This window comes from Lepisosteus oculatus, chromosome 28 (genome assembly GCF_040954835.1).
Source record: "Lepisosteus oculatus isolate fLepOcu1 chromosome 28, fLepOcu1.hap2, whole genome shotgun sequence".
NCBI lineage: Eukaryota > Metazoa > Chordata > Actinopteri > Semionotiformes > Lepisosteidae > Lepisosteus > Lepisosteus oculatus.
In genome coordinates, this window is record NC_090723.1 from 9305376 (window position 1) to 9327897 (window position 22522).

The window sequence follows — 22522 nt, forward strand, 5'->3', positions numbered from 1 at the left end:
TCCTCTAACTTTGCCAAGTTTTTCTCATCCCCCCGCCCAAACGCAGGAACTTGCTTTTGAATTGTCGTAACTTGGTTCAGTTTGGTACAGATTAATATCGTTTCACTCGCCACCGGACACAGAAGCACAGTGGAATTCTGGACCCGTCGACTGACCTCGCACGAGCAAAAAAAAAAAAAAGACGGATTGGATTTAAATTTGCCTTTTAAAAAGATCTGTCCGTTTCTTTGAGTTGAATTTGCTTTTGGAAGAGACATTTTCCGCGCGATATGTTAGGTGTAAGCTGCACTAAAAACAACCTGCTTTGTAGCGTTTCCAAGACAGTGTGCAGAGAGAAAAATAAGATTGAATCGGAGCCACAACGCTTAATTTGATAACGCAATAAGGGGTTCAGTGCAGATTCTGTTTCTGGAGCGATTTTGATGCCGTTTCGTGGGACACTGGAGGCCGATTCAGACATGAAATCAATGCTTAGACCCACTGGCTCTGAATAAGAGAAACTTTATTGTTTTTTTTACTTCAAGTTAAGCTACAAACAAATACAAAAAGCTTATTGGCAAAATGCTTACAGGCAGTCAGACATGACAGTTGCCATTTTTTCCACAAAACGTTTGTCATTCACTCTGCCCACTACAAACAAGCTATTGGTCACAGTAACATGTCTAGTATGTACATCTTCTCTGGAGCGTATGAATGATACAATAATATACAATTACCATTTCGAATAGAATTATACACACTTAATGAACGGAGACAGAAATTTAGAATGCAATGTACATTTCTTCTTTTTAAACAAAATAAAGTAAAATCTGAAGACATGACAAAATAATAAAATAACACAAAAAGTAACAGAGCAAAGACTTTTGCAAATGTTTTGCAAGAGCCACGAGCGTCTATGTTTTTTTTTTTTACTGGGGCAGAGGAGATTCTAGATTGTAAACTTAAAACTATACAGCTGTTACAGATTGTAAATAAGTTATAACATTTAGGAGCTCACAGGAAACATGCTAACTTTCAAGAAAGCATCAACAATGCACTTAACACCGAAAACGATATTTATAACAATAACAACGGGCATTGGAGAGCATATTTTTTCCCTTTTCAAATAAAAAAAAACGTCATTTAAAAAACAACAAAAACAAAAAAACGACAACAACAGATAAACACAAGTTTGTGTTAGCAGTACCACAGTAGATTTTTTTTTATAGTTGTCTTAAACACCAACAACATGCGGAGAAGATGCCTCTCTGTACAGTACTCCGGATTCAGAATAGTGTTATTCGTATTTATTTTTTTATTTTCATTTTTCCCCTCCTCCAACATTTTAATTTATATTTCTTAAAACGCACACTAGGGTTGAAATGCGCTACCTGCAGTAGCGAGGCTCATGCTTTTCAATTTATTATCCTTCTTCCATTTCATTCTCCTGTTTTGGAACCAGATTTTAATTTGCCGTTCCGACAGGCAGAGAGCGTGGGCTATCTCTATCCTCCTCCTCCGGGTTAGATACCTATTGAAATGAAATTCCTTCTCCAGCTCTAGCGTCTGGTATCTGGTGTACGCTGTCCGGGCCCTTTTCCCATCTGGTCCAGTCATATCTGAATAGCGTGAACAAATGTAGGAATAGCCATTAACGCGAGTGGACTACCACCACCATAATTATCATCATCATAATCATCAGCAGCAGCACCGGGAGAAAATAATTATATTATAAACGCAGAATATACACACTCACACACACACTAGAGTTACAGCGAGACATGTTTTGCAAAGTCCTAAAAAAAAAAAACCACAGCATCGCCAAAACCCTCCGTATTACCTGTCCTGGATTTTAAAGATGAAAGTTCTTTCATCAGCGTTTCACTTTTTAAAACTTAGCAAAACCTCCCGATCGCAGCCTCCTTGAGATTTACCGATCTCTCTCTCTCTCTGACTGGCTACATGGCTGTGCTCCCACCAAAATCACCTTTTCCGCCCAATGCTTTCTCCGCCTGCCCTACCTCTCTTCCCCTGCTCTATGGCTCCGTCTTCCTCCCCAGTAAACAAGTCCCCACACGCACTAAAATGAAGTTTTGCAGGGGAGCAGAAAACTTCCCTGTCTCTCCCGTTCCTTTCCCCCTCTCTCCTCTTTCTTCTCTCTCCCTGCCCGGAGTTCCAGCAAGGCAGCGCTCGGGAGATTTATGACGCTTTCGGGGGAACAGTCGGCAATAAAGGCAGATTTAGGCTATACAGTAAAAAAAAAAAACACTAACGGATAAAACGGCGGCATGAAATAAAACACAGGCGCATCCATAACAACAAGAAGGAGAATAGTTTGATGTATATATACCATGACTAATATGGAGTTTCCGCATCCAGGGGAATATTTGCGGCGCCTGCCCCTCGACCGCCGCTGTCGCGGAGGTTGCGGCAGCCTCTTGCTGTTGCTGTGTCCGGGGAATGGGGTTGCTGGCTCTGTGGGTGCCTTCTTCGGTCTCAGAAGAGGCGCTGGTCTCGTCTAGCTCTGTGAAATGTGTACTGCTGCTGCTGCTGCTGTTGTTGGTGGTGAGGTTATTGCTGGCCGCGCTGGCGGTCTGATCGGAAGGGGACGAGGAGCTTTTGGGTCCGAGCGTCTCGCTGTTGGAGCAGGGCAGAGACTCGGGAGGCGACAGCGAGCAGCTCGACGGCTGCCGGAACCTCGTCTCCGGGGCTGGAGACGGAAAACCACGGGAGTTATCTCCAACAGCCCCAAAGTGGCTGGAGGAGGCTGAGCGATTGACGCTTAGGTCCATTCCATTGTAGTTGTAACCGTATGAGCCCGAATGCATGGTGCCGGGGTCCCTGTACGAACCGTTCATAGCGCTGCTGCTGGTTCCATAATTTAGTATCTGATAGTCGGGGCCATTTGGGTAGCGCCCTGAGAACGAGTTTACAAAGTAAGAGCTCATTTAGGTTATTTTAGAGGGCTTGATTTGTAGATCTTGGTCGTTATAACGCTGTGCTTCACGATTTATGATGTATTAATGAATTATAGCAATGCACTGTACTTCGTTTTTGCTATGTATGCGGCCAAATATGGGGGTGGGGGTGCGGTGGGGAATCACGTGCTTTTGTTGACCAGTCGTAAATTCTCACTGATGACTTCAAGAGGTAATTCATGCGCTATGGTTACAAATGATGACGAGATGAGAATCGTTAGGCTGAAGTCAGTGCGCCTCCCAATCGCTGGGTTGTGCAGCGTGCTGGCAGAGAGCGTCACCTACTGGGAATATAATTTATTGCACAGAAGGAGGATCCCTGTTCACTTTCTTATTTCGCTTTTATCTTTCTCTGATAACAATAATCATAATAATGATTTATTAGCGCCCTTGTCTTTCTTGTTGGTGCTTAAAATTCAAATGAATTTAGATTTATTTTGCTGCTTTATACAGATAACATAATAATACAAATACTAATAATAATACTACTAATAATAATAAAAGACATATTGCATGAATAAGATTGTATTTTACAGAAAATTCGCCGTGAAGTGGTAAATGAATTGCAAAAGTAGGAAAGTCACAGTCATATTAAAATCAAGTTTAAAACCATATTGCTGTGAAAACGGGTTTATTTTTAAGATGAGATTAAAAATAAGTTGTTTTAAACGGTGGTGCATCAGCAGCCGCATTAATAGCCGGTCTCAAAATAAATTTAAAAAAAAAACAGAAGCTAAGAATCATAGACACGTTGAAATATTCACCTCTATATTTGTCGTTATGCCCATCTCAAAGACTCCCCATTTTAATTTTAAGGTCGTGTATGTAGGGACGCGAGAAAAAATAGTTATTTCTGCTTTTTAGTCGCTATGCTCAAACTACTCCTACTTTCTCCTTTTGCAAGCCGTGAGCTTTCGTCCTTTTACCCCTGTACGGGTGATCTTTCGTGTTTTCAATCTGTCCGGCGTTCGCCTTCATCGTTAACGCGCAGTGCTTGTGAAGAAAGTCCTGTGATACAGCTGTAAAAAACAGTTTCTGAGTTCTAAAACCGTGGTCGTGTCGGACACTTCCAACGGAAAATCCTATATCAGGCGGATATAATCCTATATCCTACGTTACATACGTAGGAGTTTGTCGGTGTAAAGCATCCTACAAACGCTTCGAAATAAAAAAAAGTTAGGCTGAGTGATTAGCACATTTTTTGTTTATTAAAAACGAGGAAAGAATGCCGCTATTTGTGGTCTGTTGACTTTGACAGTCTTATATACATAAAGGCATTCACAAATACTATATAGATTTGTACTCATAACGTGTGCAACAGCTTCGACGCGCTTACTGTAAGTAAGGAACTGTTTTCGTACATTTGAGGTCCGTGTTCATGTGGCATGTTGGAAAAAAAATATATAGTGTATCACCTTCCTGGAAAATACATAAATTACATCATGTGCCCAAGTTAATGAATCCAACGAATCTCGTGCAATCGAAAAACGCCTGCATTATAATTATTTTTATTAAAAGCAAAAGGCGTGCTCTGGAAAAAAAAAATTCTCAAAGGGGGTTAAAAAAATCTAAAAGCAATCAACTCAATAAAAGAAAACTATTCCTTTATCCGTCGGGCGCTCGTGGTGGGGGGGGGAAGGGGGCGCGCGGCTACTTTCGTGTAGGGAGAAGGCCGGCAGTGATGGGGTCACTTTCCCTTTCAGCCTGGAAAACAGTTCCTCCAGCCGCTGCCCTGCTGGCACACGCCGCCCCCCCAAGTCTCCTGCCTCCAGACTCCCCTCAACACCGAACCCCGACTCCGGCTCAGGGCCGCCGGCGGGGCTCCGCTCTGGCTCGGGGCTGGCCGAGATGCGAGGCGAAGTCAGGGAAATTAGGTCAATTAGCGTTTTTTTAAAAAAAAAGTTCACATTTCACCTCGGGATCACGCACACGAGAACTGAAAATACAGTCCGTATTTTCACGGCGTGTGAAATAGCACAGCTCCGTTTTACACTCGCGAGTCGCCGGCTTATTTCAGATTTCGAGTGGTCGACAAGACGAGCGAGTTTTGTTTTTCGCCCCCACCCACCCCTGCTGCTAAGGGGGTTGAAATATTCGGGTTTTGCCACAGGTATGACACGAATGCACTTTAAAAACAGACGGACTTCAAAAGACTTAATTATGTAGATGAGATTTGGAGCAAACAGAGAGGAACAAGTTGAGGCATAATTATTTTTTATTGAATGATTTCGCCATTAGATACCCTTTGTGACAAAACTACAAACACAACCACGTACAAAATTAATAAAATAGAAACTTTTGAGCCAGCCTAGGTAGTTCTATTTTTCTCAGTAGATTTATTTTTGTCCCTTAAACTATAAAACAACTCACACAGACCGCGGGCATTTAACTTACAAAAGAAATACATAACTCAACCGTGCACGGAACTATTATCTTCTTTTTATACAGAGTTTAAATATGAACACGACTATGACAATTATTTCAAACAGCTTCCTTAAACATAGTCATTGAAGTCACTGAGGCAAATGTTAAACTGAGGAGTTGGCAACCAACAAAACAAGTAGACCGGTTTTCCGCAAAACGGGAAAATATCAAATAAAAGCCAAGAACAATATCGAGTCAAAAGGAGACGTTAGGTGAAATTCTGGAATGCTACAACGAATTTACTCAACACGTTTTTCACTGGTGGAAATCTGGAAGGAAGTGTAAATTAAAAAAAATACAAGTCTTTATATTTCATAATTAGAATAGCGCGGAATCCGCGTTTATCTTCATTGTCTGTTGATTATTCTGTCCGCTTTTCTTCCTCCTCTTCCCCGCTGGTTTGTGAGGAGTTGATCAGCTTGTTCTCCTTCTTCCATTTCATGCGGCGGTTCTGGAACCAGATCTTGATCTGCCGCTCGGTCAGGCAGAGGGCGTGCGCGATCTCGATGCGCCGCCGCCGTGTCAGATACCTGTTGAAGTGGAACTCCTTCTCCAGCTCCAGCGTCTGGTAGCGGGTGTAGGTCTGCCGGCCCCGGCGGCCAGTGTTTCCGAAGACCGAGCCTGCCCAGGGCGAAAAGAAAAGAGACGAGTCACGCTCAATGGCCCAGAATTTAACGTGTTAATCACAGTAGTGAATGCTGCCGAAGAACGCCGACCAGGCTCGGCAAATCCTCACAGTCGTTTCGTTGCATTTAGTCAACTGCTGGCGAGTTTCTCAAAGCATGACGAAGCATTACTAACAAACTCCCAGTGACAGAACCGACTGTCCCCCCACCCCCCATCCTCACCTCTACAACGGCGCCTATCAGCGTTATTAGTAGGTATTTGCTAATATCGTAGTTTATCCACCTCCGTTTAAACAAACGTAAAGTTAGTCGTACTGGTCAGATACGACTTCCAACAATAAGGCGTTATACATCATCCTGACGCATGAAGCACACATTTGCGTGGAAACAAAATAAAGCCTTTTGTTGGAATCTGTCATCTCTCCCACACGTGTCTGTGTCTTTCAGGAATAAAATCACGGCTGCCGTTTTCAGCCCACGCGCCTCTCGCCACCAGTGATACATCTCCGCATTTAAAGAATAATGAGTTCCATATTGATTAGTATAACTGTGCACATTAACGGATCTACCTGCACTTTATGTACAGTACTAATGGACATCAATTCGGTTCCTTTGAGCCAACAAACAATAAATCTAAACATGGAGACTATTAACTTTTTGATTAAGGAGGTCGCACTCAAACTAGCTGTAGATCAAAGATAAGAATTAACCAATGGCAAAGACTGGCGTGCCTGTATGTTGTGAAGTTTCTGAAAGTCGATTCCGACGTCCTCCTAAAAATACAATTTTGTTTTCGGGGGGGAGGGGGGGGGGATTTTGTTTTGCTTAGCCTCGCTTAACATTTCCACAGTAGCTGACGAGCACTAATAACGGCTTACATTAATAGCCCATTACAACAATGCCTTGTCTGAAATATCGTGTGAGGAGTGTTACTCCGCCGAAGCGACCAATTAAGCGACTACACTCTAGAATAAACATGTTCTCAAATTATTCGACGTACAGCTGTCCAATCCACGGGCAGTTCGAAAAAGCAGGTACGATTTTATTTTATTTTTTGACTGTTAAGTCCTGTCAGGAGAGTATTTTGGGTTTTATTTTTACAGCCAGTCCAAAAATATCAAATAAGTAGGTGGACAACTGTAAATATGGAGGACAAGGCAGACTTTCTAAAGGCTATGTTTCCTCCAGCTCCAGCCTGGGGGGTGAGTTTAGACTAGTTCAGATTGCCAGGGACGCATTCTCTCCTCGCTGCGAAATCCCCCGACACAGTTCACTCCAGCCGTAACCGCCTACTGTAAAATCACAGCGCTGCTACACAACCAGCGCAGCTGCATGAAAAATGAGAAGCTGACTCACCGTTGCAGGAGTTCATCCGCTGCATCCAGGGGTAGACCGGAGTGGGGGTCTTCTGCTCCTCGCTCTCAGCGAATATGTTTTTACTGTGCGCCGTGCAGTCCGCCTTCCGCGGCTCGGGGTTCGACCCCAGCGCGTGCTCCTCCAGGCTCGAGAGCGCACAGGCTGCGTCCTTGTCCCTGTAAAAACTGGCCGCGGCATAATCGCAGGCGGCCGCCGTACTCGTCCGGCCGTAGGCAGCGTTTGCCTGCTGGTAATAAGAGGATGGATAAGCCTTATCCGGCACGCTTGTAGATCCATAGGCTGCGCCGGGGTAGTGTCTTAAAGGATCCGTGTATCCGGAGGAATATAACGGGATCTGTCCCAAGAAAGACTCCTGTCCGCCGGGCAGAGTCACTGGGAAAGTAGAGTTTACAAAATACGAACTCATTGGGAGGGTACAGTGCTTTTCCTTGGTTTATGATTTGTTGTGTTTTATAGTCCAAGTGGTTTAGCTATTAGTAGTTTATCGGAGATTGGGTTTTAGCTGAAGGGGGGGTGGCGAGGTGCCACTGCGGGACAGAGGAAAACCATACCATATGATCAGCAGCCGGCCAATCGCGAGCACCCGTGAGGAGCGTCTTATTCCGCGCATCAGGGATCCCGGCAGAGATCTGAAACCTCCTTATTTCCTCTCTTTTTACCCCCACCACCCCCCCCCCCTTTTCCAAGAGAGAAAATCCTCCTCAAAAAACTCTTCTTTCCAGCTCGAAATGTAAAACTTCCGCGTTAACGAGCGCAGCCCCGGAGACAGCACAGTCACAGAAACTGCGGGTCCCGCAGCTGCCAGACTGTACAGACCGGTCAAATCTGTCGCCCATTTGCAGTGGCACCGATACTGTATCTGTCGTGTTTTGGCCATTGTGTGAGTTGCGCGAGTCTGTGTGAGTGTGTGTGCGCCGTTATTGAGAAGATCCGCTTCGTTCAATTTGGTTAGATTCATGTTGTTGTTTTTTTTAAGAGTTTCGCCTATGCGCCTTGTTTTTAAAATCGTTACCGAGCTTTTATTTTATTTTGTACACGTATGTGTCCCTTAAACAACAAGCAAAGACACACGCAGGTTCATAGAAATAACAGAGGAGGAATTGCCGACTGGCAGCAACAAGTTTGGGGAAATTTCGGGTTTTATCCTTCCAACACGGTCCATTCGGTGCTACACTACAGTGTGACTGACGCCTGCCAAACACGCAGTCGCCCACGGAGGTTCCGGGCTCTGGTCTCGTTAACTAGTGCCACCTATCCTGATAGCTCACTGTACCTTTTCTCAGTGATCCATTAAGCCTGTTATGAAAACAGAAGGCTTATGTTCGCATTTAATACCCACGTCTCTTGAACCGCTTTACTGACTAGCACGGTTGCTGACCCCCTACAGCGTTTCAAAACCGAACTGAAAAGTCTGAGAAAACGCCAAGTCTTTCAGCGAGTTGTCCTCAATTCCCCCATGAACGCCGATAACCGTTTTTACTTTCATACAGTAGAAAGTTTTGTTGTTGTTGTTTTATGGTCAGCAAGCCTGCCTCTTCTATCAGGCTAGAGGCTACCATTCTGCACGGCAAGGCAGTGCTTTTCAAACTTCATCCACCTCCCCAGACAAAGAAAAACACACGAAACGTTACACCTGAGAATTATCTCCACCGTCGCCTTGCAGAAGGTCCTCCCCTCCTCTTCCATCGACGGCTCTTGTTTTGATCGCTGTCCGGAAGAATTGGCCCGGATCTTTCTCTGGTATTTCTCGGCCGTTATGATTTCGTGTTCCCCGGTACAGGCAGCGGAAAACCGAAAAGAGCCCCCGAACGTACAGGTTTCTGCACAAACAGGCAAATTCACCATTTTAGTCCCAAGCGCACATTAATTATTTATAAGCGCAAACTGCAGACCGGGGCTGTTAATTGTATTTTTTAAATAAGCGAAAAGGCGATCATTTAAGGAAATAACACCTAAAGGAAATGGGCTTTCCTTTCAGACGCGTTTCTATTATACTTTTTTTTTTCTCTCTCTCGATGCAGGGTTTTCCTTTGTGAAACCGGTCGGACTCCGAGCAGCACAAACACATTTTCGAACTCGCCCCCTGAAAGAAACCAAGCGACAAACTGTTTGGGGAGGGAGGGGGGATTCAGAAGCCAGTGTCGCCAGGAGGAAACTGGGACAAGCAGCGAGAGAGCCCGGAATCTCAGCGGAAACACCGCCGAGGAATCGCACCTACGAGAACAGCGCTCTTTTAAAACTATTAGCCCTGTTTTACCGAGACAGAAAAACAAGTCGGGCATGCCTGTCATTTTGAGTAACTTCTCCGAAGATCGCTCACTGCTCTGTGTACATGCTAGATTTGTTTATGTAAGTAAATACTCTATTCGTAAAATGAAATGTTTTTTGTGTTTGTATTTGCTCTGATAAATCACATTGATCAAGATTTATTCAGGGAACTGATAGCATTGTTCGAGGTTTATGCCAAATATTTTAATGTATGAGGTCATAATTACGAAAATTATATATATATATGCTTAGAAAATGTGTATATAAGGGCTTGATGCGTTTTGCATAAGTTAATTACAGTAAGTCCGTGTTCCTAGGTACAGCTTCATTACAATTATACTGAAAATCATTTAGGTCTCTTTCTGTCTGGGTTTTAAACCCATTCTAGCTTTTTTAGTGTAAAATAAAAATTAAAATGTGAAGAAATGAATTTTCATCTTTTTTTTTAAAGGAACCAAAAACTACTGAGTACTCTCTGGCAAAGTAAGGTCAGAACTCCAAAGGAAACTTTTAAATTCAAAACAGACCGTAGCGACCCAAAGGAAAAAACAGACTGCGATTTATTTCAACTTTTTTTTCGAAAATAGTTTCTTTGTGTACTTCCTTAAGAATAAATAAGGAGCTCGGTAAGTGGACTCCATGTTACACTTAAAAATGTTTAAATAGATGCACCCACTGAATTAAAGTCGAAGGAGTCCCGCAAGAGCTCATAAAAAGACTTTTCGAGTTCCTCTCGCCTATTTTTCACAGCACAGATTTCAGCCTTTTTAAAACGTTTTAACAAAAAAAAGTTTGAGGCTAAGAGTCCGAATCAATCGTCATTTACAATTTTTAAAATTAAATGTTAAAACATTAACAAAATGGTGAGATGTTTCGTTACATATTCTTAGCTATTATAAATCTGAACTTTTAATTTTAAGCACATTAAACAGAAGGCTTTTCTTTTTTTTATTCGCTACCCCAAGATCTTTCCCCTCATTCACCCTGTGAGACTGTTGCACTGATAAAAATCGCCCAAGCAAGACAGTTTGAAAACACACTTTCCGACTGTTTCCAAAGTCAGAGCTTAATTGTTACTTACGGCTTTCGCATGAGGTTTCTAAGCGCGGTGGGTCCTTATTTCTGCATTAACTCGAGTTTATTTTAAAAAAAATCAAATACAAGAAGAAAATAAACATCAGCAAATCGATAATTACTGTAACATCGCTCTCTCGCGCGCGGGGGGGAAGCCGCCTGTATTTAATTACTCTATTCCACGTGAGATTGTTCTTAATTATAATTTAAAAAGGCACCATAAGGTGAACAATTAATAAAAGAAAGGCTGTTTTCGTCGCTAAAACGGTACCAATCATAACGACAATATAGAGAAAGAATCACCCTATAATATTTAAACCGACGTGGCAGGCAGAGTGATTCTATGGATTAAATGAAGTAGGTAAAAGATAATATAAACTTGCCTTGTTGACTGAGGTTTATTTCTAATTATTACTCATCAATTACTTGATCCTCAAAGACACTTAATTGCGCTGAACTCATCAGCTGGCCCGTTACCTCCTACAATTCTGCGCAGATTAGCCGGTAAATATTTAATTGCTAGGTACGAGTTTGATCTCATTTACTCCCGTTTTAAACGCTGATGTGGAAAACTGTAGCAAAGGCCAGGAACAACTTAAATGTTCACTGCTTTGCCCACTAACTAATGATTAACTCGGCTGGGGTGGAAATCCGCATTAACCAAAAAAAAAAACTCTAGTGTCCATTTTGGGCGTAGACGGAAAAGTGCTTATAATTTAAAAAAATATATATATATATTTAAAAGAACGTTTCAGCGAGAGATGACGAAAGAAGTTATATTTTTAAAGGTCGATTCATATTTTAAAAATATATGATATGATTAATCCTGCACAAGTATACCAATAATCTAAATATTATGGTATGACAGATAATATCTCTATAATGTGTATATATATAGAGACGTGGTGTGTGATATGTATTTCATAGATTGTATATGATATATCTCAATGGCTGCTTAAAGAAGTAAAAATCTAGTTTGACTTGCACTAAAAATCTGGAACATAATAGTGAATAATCAAGTATTGATACCGGAGAAAATGTGCTGTTGCGCGCCATAGCCTTGAACGTACAGACGGAAAACCTGAAATCAATCTGAATGATCAAGGACGCATTCTGACATACAGTGAGTCTCTACAGCCTCCCCCCCTCTCCCCCTCTGTCTCTCGTTCTCGCCTTCTGTCTCTCTAGTCCTCTCCCTCCAGCAAACACCCGTCGTCGGTCGCCGGGGACTTGGCGAAAACGTGGGTGTGAGTGCGTGGGTGAGGGAAGCCGAAAGTTTCAGGCGCCGCCGCTCACAGGTCGCTTGGCTGCTCGCTCGGACCGTGAGCTCGCCCCGAAACGGCCCTGCGGAGACGCCAAGGAAGAAAACCGCGGTGACGATCACCACACCAATAACAACACTCGTTTCAGCCCTAATAACGAGGGGGCGCATAGAGCGCCTGCTCGCGGCTTTCAGAAACATAGACCACCCCCTTGATGTCAGCCCCCCCCCCCCCCCCACTCTGATCCACACAACAGACAACGCCGTCATGAGAGTGTAGACACATCAAAGACTTAGAGGAAGACTTACAGCCCTCTGCATTCTCTGCCCTAAAAGAGTCAATTACTGCACAGGAAACACGCCCTGCAGCATTTCGCACCCTTACAAGTGTCTGTATTTGGGGATTTCGAAGATTTCTGGAGCTAAGCAAGACACGCAGGTAGTTTGCAAGGACGCGCCGCCCGTGCCAACACACAAGCACGGAGAACACTTTTAAGAAAGCAGAAAAGGTTGTGACCTCAGACTGGCCCGTTACACTTTCCTATTTGTATGTCACGGCGACGCTAGATGGCAGCAACGAGCCAAGGAAAACCGAGAGCTGCACCAATCTGCGCCATCGGAGCGGTGTTACACACACTGCAGACAAGAGCCAATAGCTCGGGATTGCACGGTGACTCATTGTTCCATATGCAAGGGTATTTAAAGCACGGACTTCGACTTTAGACAGAAAAACAGACAAATATTATTGTAGCACTAACCCACTGACAGTTACAGACTGTTAACCAATGCTCTCAATATCACAACATTCACAACAGCTTGAGCTGATTTTATTATTATTGTTGTTGTTGTTGTTTCTGCTGCTGTTGGTATTAACCTCTCTGGCGATCTTGCACAATGTAAAATAAACTCCCCTCATTTGAAACTGTTCCGCGTCTCCTCTGATTTTATTGCAAATAGTTCTCATCTGGGGTATCATGCTTTCCGCGTCCGGCGTTGGGGATTAAGATCGAAGGGACAGCCTTCACCGAGGGATCAGGCGCTCAGTGCTGGAATGCAATTAAAATATCGCGTCCTTGTGCTGCTTCACGCCATTCATCTAGAGCAATACACACCAACATATTCAATTATGGTGTTATATTTTTGATACATTAAAGCAACATTCGTCATTGTTTATAATTTCTACGTCATACCAGAGTATTCAATGTTTTTATTATTTTAAAGATCAGAAACGTCTATTATTATTATTATTATTATTATTATTATTATTATTATTATTACACACGATCGCCAGGTGAGACGGCTCGGAGCAGCGCCTCGCTTTGTAACAGAGAGTCTCCGAGAGAGACAGAGCCGAGTACGAGACGTTGCAGCTGTGTCCCAACACAACCGGATGGATTTTGCTGGAGAAAAGGCGGAAGAGAAACCGAGAGCCGAGGGGGAGAGAGAGAGAGAGTGAGGGATCACCTTCTTTCAAAGTTAGGTTCCTGGATGCGTTTCAAATATGAAGATAACGGATTACTGGTTTGATCCTAAGCAATACATCATACTAAGGGATGCATTGGTGTGTATGGGGAGGGAATTTCGCTGGTATTAGTCTTTCCGAGTCACGTTTCTATAAACATTCCTGCTTCCTCACCCTCCTTTTAAAAACAGTTCCTAATCGCTCCGATGCGGAGCGGTGTCTGCTCCGTGGTGCTGGCCAACCCAGGCGGCGGCACGGTGAGTGCAGGAATGTCGCATAGCGCCGTGGCCCCTCACACGGCGCCCCACGTAAGAGGTGACCCAAGAGAGCTCAGCGCGATCCAATTGGCAACAGTGCAGCCCCACCACACAGCGAAGCCTCTACCCAGCTCGCAAACCGCCCTCGCCTCGCCACAGGCACCCCGCCGCATCCACCACCACCACCACCACCGAGTTCCAGCGATCAATAGCCTGCCCAGTCACTTTCATCTCACCTAAACTCTGCAGCCGAAAAACAAAGCGAGAATGACGAGTGACCTAGCCCGCACATTCAACAGATACACAACTAAACAACCGGCCTTTCTGCATCCCCGACATTTACAGCACGCTGTGATATATTGCACTGCTCTGTCATTTGCAGCAAAATAATGAATGAAACCAAGCCTTACCTTTGCTGACCATCCTTCTCTCCGTCTGAGAGCGGGCGCAGGGAGATGCTGTTTTTTTTTTTTTTTGCCTCTGCTCGGACATTACTGTTGCTCCAACCTGTACGGTCATTAGCGGCGAGGCGGCGACGCAAGAGCGGCCGTGTCTGCGCGCTTCAACCCCTGACATTTACACGCGGAAAAGCGAGCGGGATGCCTTTAGGAAAAACGAGCGGAGCTCTCCGCCGTGCCCAGACTTCACACACAGCCTCCATTGCAGCGGAAATCCCAGTTAAACTCGGCCACATGAGCATAGCAGTGCAGGAGAAAGCGCTGGGAGTCCGCTCGGTCTCCAGCAGGCGCTAAGGAACTCATCAAAGTTCATTTTTTTAATATTATTTATATCAATGAAAAAGAGCCAAGAACCTTTAAGGAAGACAGTGTTGCTACACAAGGTGCGGTAGCCAAAAGAATGCTGCATTATATCCACTTGGGAAATCATAAAAAGTTCATGTTCACGACTGAAGATCCACATGACTGTTCTCGGCCAATCCCAGGACACAGCCAGTCATAAAGTTCTATCACAAAGTTGTAAATTTTCATAAAACAACAAGGAATTTATTGCATTTCTTCATGAGTGCGTTAGCAGCAGTCTTTCCTCCGTCGCCATTTTCTCCCCCCCTGCAAAACCAGAAGGATCTCGAAGAATGTATTAATATCGCTAATATGGTTTAATAATCTTAATGGGTCTGATCACTGGGAAACACGCTCCGAGAGCGAGGAGGGTTTGCTTTCATGTAGCTGATAATGCCCGCAATATAAAAATAAAGAGCAAGGGGGGTGTTTGGATTTGCATTTGGCTAAATTATACAAAGTCTTAGTGTTTTTCTGAACGAAACAGTTACGTACCAGCTATGTTGCTAGCCAAATTATAAAAAAAAAAACGTTTAACACACCTCCGATTCTGTTAGATTACTTAATCACTCATTTCCTATATTTTATGCCAGACACAGACTTTACATATATATATATACTGGCTAAAAACAAGGAGCAGGGGTATCACATCAAGCTGTGAAAATATTATTATTGGCTCCACTCGTGATAAAGGCCATTTAAACACGCTGACCGTGTTTCAGTTTTATTTAAAAGGGGGGAAATAATTCCATTGAAAAAAAAAAATCCGTACGAGTACAACATACCGATATTCATATTAAGCACGTTAACAGTTAAAGTGGATTGTGGATTCGCAATTTCGGATTTGTATAAAAACGTCGCCGGGCGGCTGCTTCTACAAGGAGCGGTTGCACGGCCAAAAATACAAAAAAAAAATATTCTGTTCAGTTTCTCTCATTTAACCACGGAGGAAATATTTTTTTACGTTTTATTCTGGGGGACGAGGAAACCGAGAGAACGGACTACCCCATAAATGCGCAAGCTTGTTCTGCTTCGTTCGTATATGTTCAAAAATGTAAAGAACGACGCAGTTTTTGTTGAAACGGCGTTTTAAAACAAACAAAAACAAATAATAGTATTACCAACAGATTCTACGCTGTTTTACCTTTATCTTAAAGTAGGCCTGTATTTTCCGGCTCTCTGACATTACTGAAAGAATATTTTCTATCAAACAAATTCAACAATTATTCGTAGGCGTTAATTCAATAGCATAAAATGTCTGTTCGTTTATTGAAATGCTGTAGGTTATTTGCTAGAATCAAAAATGGATCGAATATGCAGGTTTGGAATGTGGATTAGGCGAAAGCGTTACCCGCAGCCTTGTGCTACGGTGATGATGCTGTTGCAAACGAAACTAAAAGTCTAAATAAAGAAAATCGTGTTTCTTCATTTTGCGTAAAATCACTCGTTTGTGGGCACGCTTTCGGGTTTCGTTTGCCCTATAATTTTAACTTTCTACATTTCCGAAAATACGAACTAGAAGGGGAAGATTTCACAATCCGCCCGAAAGTGAAACCGGTATTTTAAGCTCATTGTTAAAAACTCACAATTGCTCAGTTGTTACCCTCCTTGCAAAGTCTTTTTTTTCCCCCCCGTGCCTCTTTTATTTAGTTTTTTTTTCGGAGTCATTTCCGGGTTTTATTGATGCTGTAAAGAATTACGGCCCACAATAAAAAAACAACTTGGAGACCCGGTGCGGAGAACAAACCCCGCCTAAAACAGAGCGCCCGGCTCCGGGACTTCTATCAGCGCCTTCACAGAAAAAGGTCAATATTCGTGCTGGGACATGCACAAGAAAAACAAAGAAATATTTTCGAACGAATATCTGTAAATATTTCTATAAACCGAAGTAACAGCATGTGTATTTATGTATATAAATTAAGTACACACACAGGCCTCTGTATTATATGCGTAGCAATTTCTAAACAGAATTGTGGGGAATATTTCTTGTTGGCTTGCTTTATGTATGGTTGGACATATATTACATATGTCTATGATCTATATAAGTATGTATACAGTACACGTATATGAAGTTTTTTAAATTGATTTGTTAAAGGAACGCGATGCGCAGAGAGGTGGAAAGTCATTTTTAGGTGCTTATATCCACAGCAGGTTTTATATAGTGTTTTTTTCAAGGCTCTTTGACGTATTAATACGACGCTATGTTAAGCGGGCATTTGAGGCAGGAAAGGAAGAATTGCACCAATAAAAAAAAATACCAGTTGTTTGCGTTTTTTACACAACTTTTTATTCCTCCACAACATACAGACAAAAATATCAATAAGTACATCTTGTGGTCCACTGTACAGGATTTATAATGTACACACGCAAAAACAGGCTTTTCTTGAATGAAAAAAAAAGACAAAGAAAGCGCTTACAGAAGAAAAAAAAAGAATCATATATATACACAAATACACAAAAGGTGAATGTGTCATGTATGTACACTTCCTTTTATATCGGATATACCGGGGCAACCCTATCCCTTCACCGCATTTTTAAAAAAGCTTCGCTTTTCTCTGTCTGGTGAAACAGTGCTAATCCGACACGACACAACGACAACGACTCGGGGGTCAGGCTGCTTGTATAGGCACGACACTTATCAATGGCGACGTTTACATCCTAACACAACACCAACAACAACAGCAACAACAACAGCCACAACAACAACATAAAAATGCCGATTTTATTTTCCACGATTACGCTCACTGAAGAGTTCAAATTACATTTCATAGGTAGGTGTCACATCAGTCTCTAAATGTACAAAACATTACGTGTAGTAGGTAGTATTGTTTGTTTCATTCTTGTTTTGTGTTTTTATTAATCAGTGTTTTGCAAAAAGGGGACGCCGCGATTCCCCCCTATTCACTCTATGCTCAGTCTTATTTTGTAGGTATTTTGTTTGATTTTTGTCGGAGTTCTGGGTCGGTGCGGCGGAGCTGCTCATTACTCCTCTTCCTCCTCCTCCTCCTCTCCCCCGGGCTTGTCCTCGGCGGACGGGCTCTGGCCCGAACTCTTGTTCTCCTTCTTGTACTTCATGCGGCGGTTCTGGAACCAGATCTTGATCTGCCGCTCGGTCAGGCAGAGGGCGTGCGCGATCTCGATGCGCCGCCGCCGTGTCAGATACCTGTTGAAGTGGAACTCCTTCTCCAGCTCCAGCGTCTGGTAGCGGGTGTAGGTCTGCCGGCCCCTCTTCCTGTCGGTGCCTGCGTGTGAGAAACATCGGGGACTTATTGATCAGCACATGAACGCCAGCCTGCCTCACTAACCCAGCTAGAATAACACCTGCGACAGCCAATACTGCACCGACAACAAGTAAATATGAACTAACCCACCGGCAGTTCCACACTATTCATTCACGATCGTGTAATATTACAACTTTCACAACGGCTTTATATTATTATAATTATTTTATTTTTATTATTATTAATAATAATATTATTATTATCGTCGCCTACATATTATACATATCATGTCGAATAATCTTTAAAAAAACCGCAATGGAAGAAATTGCACGGAATAAAAAAATGACCATGTTTGCACTTTGTTATATATAACTATATTATATATATATTATGTTTATATTTAATTCTTGGAAGTTTAGTCACTCTCTCTGTTTATATCGGGCATTCGTTTCAAAGACAGTCACAGCAAAACCACACAGAACAAACTTTACTCAGCAATTTGCCTTAGTATCAACTTTTAACACCGTTATTATTATTATTGTGAAGCATTGTAAGGCATTAACGCGTGGTTCAATCACTAGAAGATAATCCAAAACCCAGCACGCTGCAGTTGGTCTGATTTTTACATCCCCTTTACGTGTGCAGCGTGCACATAGCTGGGGGTCGTAACTCAGGTTATATAGACTCTTTTATATTCCTGGGGATTATTTTAAGAGTTTTTAGATGCGTAAAATACACCCAAGGACAAGTACAGAACTGAAATGTTTGAGATAAAATATCCCGTCTGTAGTAGTAATATAATTGTCAGTGCCACATCTCTGTACCTGTAAAGGGGAATTAGTTTTGTTTTCCTGTATTTTCTCCTGCTTTCAAGAAGCCCCGCGCAGCCCACGCTGAGGTCATCGGGAACTGGTCCGCGGCAGAGTGCGAGACGGCTTTAACGACTCGGACCCCCCAGTAAAAAGCAGCGACTCTAACGTTGTCAGAACGTGTTAGAGGAGCTACCAAAAAAAAAAATCTTCCTGCGTCAACAAGTTCAATCGTTTGTTCGAGGCAGCAATTACAGATTTCGAGGTAGATATGGAAGATAATATTCCTCACTTCACACGTGACGGAGGGAAGGTTAAACAGTAACCTCTGTGCACCGCAGAGCTGGGGGTCTACGTACTTCCGTCTTTCTCTGCTGTAACAAACACTCAAAACTAAAGCCCTTTTCTATTGCTGCTTCTTCTCTGGTGGTGAGACATTCCAAAAAATGTTCGTTGTTCCGCACAACGGCACGGTTTTTATTTTATTTTGTATTTTCGTTCTATAACATTGACTTGTTTTTTTATATATATATATTCCAGAATCCCTATTAAAGATGGGTTTTCCCAAATGTACTTTGATTCGGCACAATTCAAAACACAGGTGTGAGTTCGACCCAACACGCCGTGCTTGCAGATCCCTTGTTTCTACTTTGAAGTCGCTAAAATTGGATACAAAAAAAAGTGAATTTGGGGGAGACAGCTGTTAGCCAGCAGTGTGTGTGTGTGACGGTGTGAAATGAAGGCTGTAAAACCCTGCAGAAGAAAAGGCCACTAAATTTTAGTGAGTTAAGACTGCTGTGCATTCTCATCACAGTTTAATGTTTTGGACTATTTTACTGACTATCGCTGTCTCCGAGGCGAGCCTCTTAACAACAGCAGCGTGTTGATCTATAACTTGCATAAACAGCACGAGTTACTGTATCAGAAGTGTTCAATTGTGGAACAGAGACAAAACCCCTGACCAGCTGGAATCAAATATGAAAATCTAGACGTTTCTTAGATCTGTTTCTTTGAACTATTATTCTTAGGAAAGCTTCATAAAACCCCTGGGTTGTTATCAATGTCGAAATGTTAAACTGTAAGTAGTATGTACATATATTCAAACTGAACACTCCACACAGACGTCAGATGTTATTTTTTTTTACAAATATTCGAAGCAGAGCTAGTTCAGCTACAGGCCCCTAGGAAACAATGCTGCCCCGACACACCTTTTGCTAATATTTAATTGCAACGCAATAATTTAAAAAAAACTAACTGAACATTCATTTTGTGAACCGCCCTTCCATTAAAATGTATACAGTATACTGGATTAAACGATTATGAAGAGTTCATCACTGATGGGAAATTATTTTCATTAACATATAGCGGGCCTACTTGCTAACCGAAGCTTGAAGGTGCAACTGGATTCAAAAGGAGGGGTTGTAGGTCACATTCTTGACTGGGAGATGGATCCAAAATGGCAAAAAAAAAAAACCGTGAAACTTTTTATTGCTTAGGAATAATACGGAAAATGAAGATATTTACACCTGAAGAGAAATCGTCTGTATTTATGTTCATATAGAATATCATTACTGGCACTTGTGGGGCCCCACTGGAAGTGTGTGTCAATGAGTAGTTGTTTATTAATGTCCTAAGACGAGCTAATGAAGACGTATCTCTTTTAAAACTATTAAGTCTTGCTATATCACCACCCCGGCGGCTAACGAGAGAGAGAAGTTGCTCTTGTTGACAATGTACTGTTGCTAACTTTCCGCGGGCTGGGGCCAAAACTGCAGTGAAAGCCGATTGCTGTCATAGAAGATCTTCAGACCTAATTAATCACGAGATTTAAAATACACCGGGACACGCGGCTGCTGTTCTTTCTGGCTCTGGGGGCATTCAGAGATTGCAGAACACGCAAATGGACAAAAAACATACAAAACCAAAAACATCTCATTTCCGAACTACAGTTATTGCATTTGCTACCGATCGGTTAATTTTTTTTAAAAAAAGGCCAACACAGACCGAGTGGATTAGCTAATGATATTGACGTGTAGCATGAAAGAAAATACGTGTTACTTCTCCACGGCTTTCTGGTGGCCGCGGCCGCAGCCCTCCGAACATCAAAGGCGTGGAGGAAGAACATATTACGGCTTGACTCGAACGCTTGGAAAATCAAAAAGAATTTCTGTGTACAGGGCATGCAAACCCTTCACACCCCCCGGTAATCGGAGAGCATTTGTCAACAGCAACAGAAGAAGCCATTCGCGATTCGCTCACCGTTCTAAACAATATAACTCCACCGAACGAGAAAACATTTTTTTTTTTTACAGGCAAAACTGTGCTGGCTAAAAAAATAACCCTACAAGCTTTTACTAGATCCCGCAATTTGAACGAGGGGGAAAAAAAGAACAGCGCAAACATACGAATTTTTTTTTTCGTATAGATTTTTTTTTTTTAAATAGACGAGGGCACCCTTAGTATACGGCGTCGGTAAAACCAGATCCACATCAGAAGGCAGATCTGTCGTTACTCCGTTTCGAAATTCAGGCACAGAGACCCGCCGAAGTCAGGCTGAGGAATCCGGTGCATTCTCCACAACACTCTCTGTAATGAATATGCAAAGGACTAATATTATAGCTTTATGGGGGGGTCGTATAGCAATAAAAGATCTGCTTTAGCAAAACGTCATAAAGGCGACTCGACACTGCGCAATTAAAGCGTTTTTAAAACCACAATTTAAAAGGTCGCTTTGTCTTGGCGAGGAGTGCTTCATCATTGTTGTTAGTTCCATGCAACGAATAGCCTTCCCCCCCCCCTCCGACACCAACAATCACATACCTGTGCTTCTCATCCAGGGATAGATCCGGAAGTTGGCTTCGTTCTGCTGCTCAGCGTCTCCGTGCTCTGCTTTGCCGCCGCACGCCTGCTTGGAGGGCTCCCCGGCGCAGACCATGGGCAGGTTCTGATCGAAGGGCGAGCAGTGCATGTTGAAGGAGCCCGTGTTGAGGCCGTAGCCGGCCGAATACACGCTCTGGTTCGGGGGATGCACGCTGCCTCCGTTGCTGTACAGCCCCGGCATAGAGGAAGGGAAGCTAGTGGCACCGTTGCCCGAGACATAGCCGCCGGTTCGCTGAGAACTGGGCGCAAAAGCGCAAGAAGTTTGCTCGGGGAAGACCCCAGCTGGGAACACCGAACTTGCAGCTTGGTATTTGGAGAATAAAGCATTCGCATAATACAATGAACTCATAATTTGGCCGGGTGATTTGTAGGCCGGGACGTTTTAGTGTCGGTTTTACGAGGTACCGTGATATATTACGGAATTAAAGTCCAGATTTACACCAAAAAGCACCCCTTTTTCCTCAGGGTTCACGTGACAGGGGGCACGTGACTCGCGGTGGTCCAATGGAAAGGGGGCTTCCCAGATCTTCGGCGCTGTGGAAAATCTGAAGTACGGCTCAGATTAGAAAATGTTAAATAATTTACGTTATGTAACCTAAAGATCCGCGTGTGCAAGAGGCAAGAGCTCGCAAACACAAATCGATAAACTACAGCCTGGACCGTAATCCGTTCTGTCCCGGGGAGCGAGATTGGAGTGTGCTGGGGTCGGTGGAGGTGCAGAGAGGAAGAAAAATCAGATTTAAGAACGTACTCCACCATTTGCGAGGCATCACATACATAAAGAGAAACCTATTTATTGCAGCATCGATTTTCTCCTCGAAACATCGTCCTGCGAATATACCCCCCCTCTCCCTCTCTCTCCCCACACACGGCGCTCTGTCCCTGCTATCTGGGCGAGCGCTTCTCTCCCGGCTGCCGGTGTGTCTGTCGGCTCGTCCGGGGCTCCAGCTAATGAGTTAGACTCTGTTGCAGAGTTTCTGCCTCAGAGCATCCATTTACACCGGCCGCACAAAAGCTCGTGGTTTCCAGCAATGAGGATGAAACTCGGATTTTTTTTTCCACCTCCAGGAACGTTTGACGCACAAACCCCCCCCCCCCCCCTCCTC

The 22522-nt window shown here is 43.3% G+C and overlaps 4 protein-coding genes across 6 annotated transcripts in view; all 4 read right to left on the reverse strand.

Moving 5' to 3' along the window:
* Positions 1-14693, reverse strand: part of hoxb3a (homeobox B3a) — a 59196-nt gene extending 44503 nt beyond the window's left edge. For both annotated transcript variants that reach the window (XM_069185722.1, XM_015362321.2), the window contains exon 1: positions 14117-14693. The gene's annotated coding sequence lies outside the window, so the exon portion shown is untranslated. The remainder of the gene's footprint in view (positions 1-14116) is intronic.
* On the reverse strand, positions 486-3344 carry hoxb5a (homeobox B5a). Its single transcript, XM_006638313.3, has 2 exons — positions 2330-3344; positions 486-1598 (listed from the first exon to the last, which is right to left on the reverse strand). The coding sequence occupies exons 1-2, from the start codon at positions 2925-2927 to the stop codon at positions 1351-1353; spliced, it is 846 nt and encodes a 281-aa protein (XP_006638376.1). The 5' UTR covers positions 2928-3344; the 3' UTR covers positions 486-1350.
* hoxb6a (homeobox B6a) lies at positions 5155-10815 on the reverse strand. Of its 2 annotated transcripts, XM_015362334.2 has the most exons (4): positions 10734-10815; positions 9018-9204; positions 7364-7607; positions 5155-6002 (listed from the first exon to the last, which is right to left on the reverse strand). In XM_015362334.2, exons 1-4 carry the CDS (start codon positions 10742-10744, stop codon positions 5743-5745), a joined length of 702 nt encoding a protein of 233 aa, XP_015217820.1. In that variant the 5' UTR covers positions 10745-10815; the 3' UTR covers positions 5155-5742. The 2 variants fall into 2 exon arrangements, with proteins under 2 accessions (XP_015217820.1, XP_006638377.1); XM_006638314.3 differs by lacking the exons at positions 9018-9204; positions 10734-10815 and having other exon boundaries at positions 7364-8030.
* A 2074-nt stretch (positions 14694-16767) lies between the features above and the next one.
* On the reverse strand, positions 16768-22429 carry hoxb7a (homeobox B7a). Its single transcript, XM_006638315.3, has 2 exons — positions 21357-22429; positions 16768-17748 (listed from the first exon to the last, which is right to left on the reverse strand). Exons 1-2 carry the CDS (start codon positions 21763-21765, stop codon positions 17489-17491), a joined length of 669 nt encoding a protein of 222 aa, XP_006638378.1. The 5' UTR covers positions 21766-22429; the 3' UTR covers positions 16768-17488.
* Positions 22430-22522: the final 93 nt, after the last annotated feature.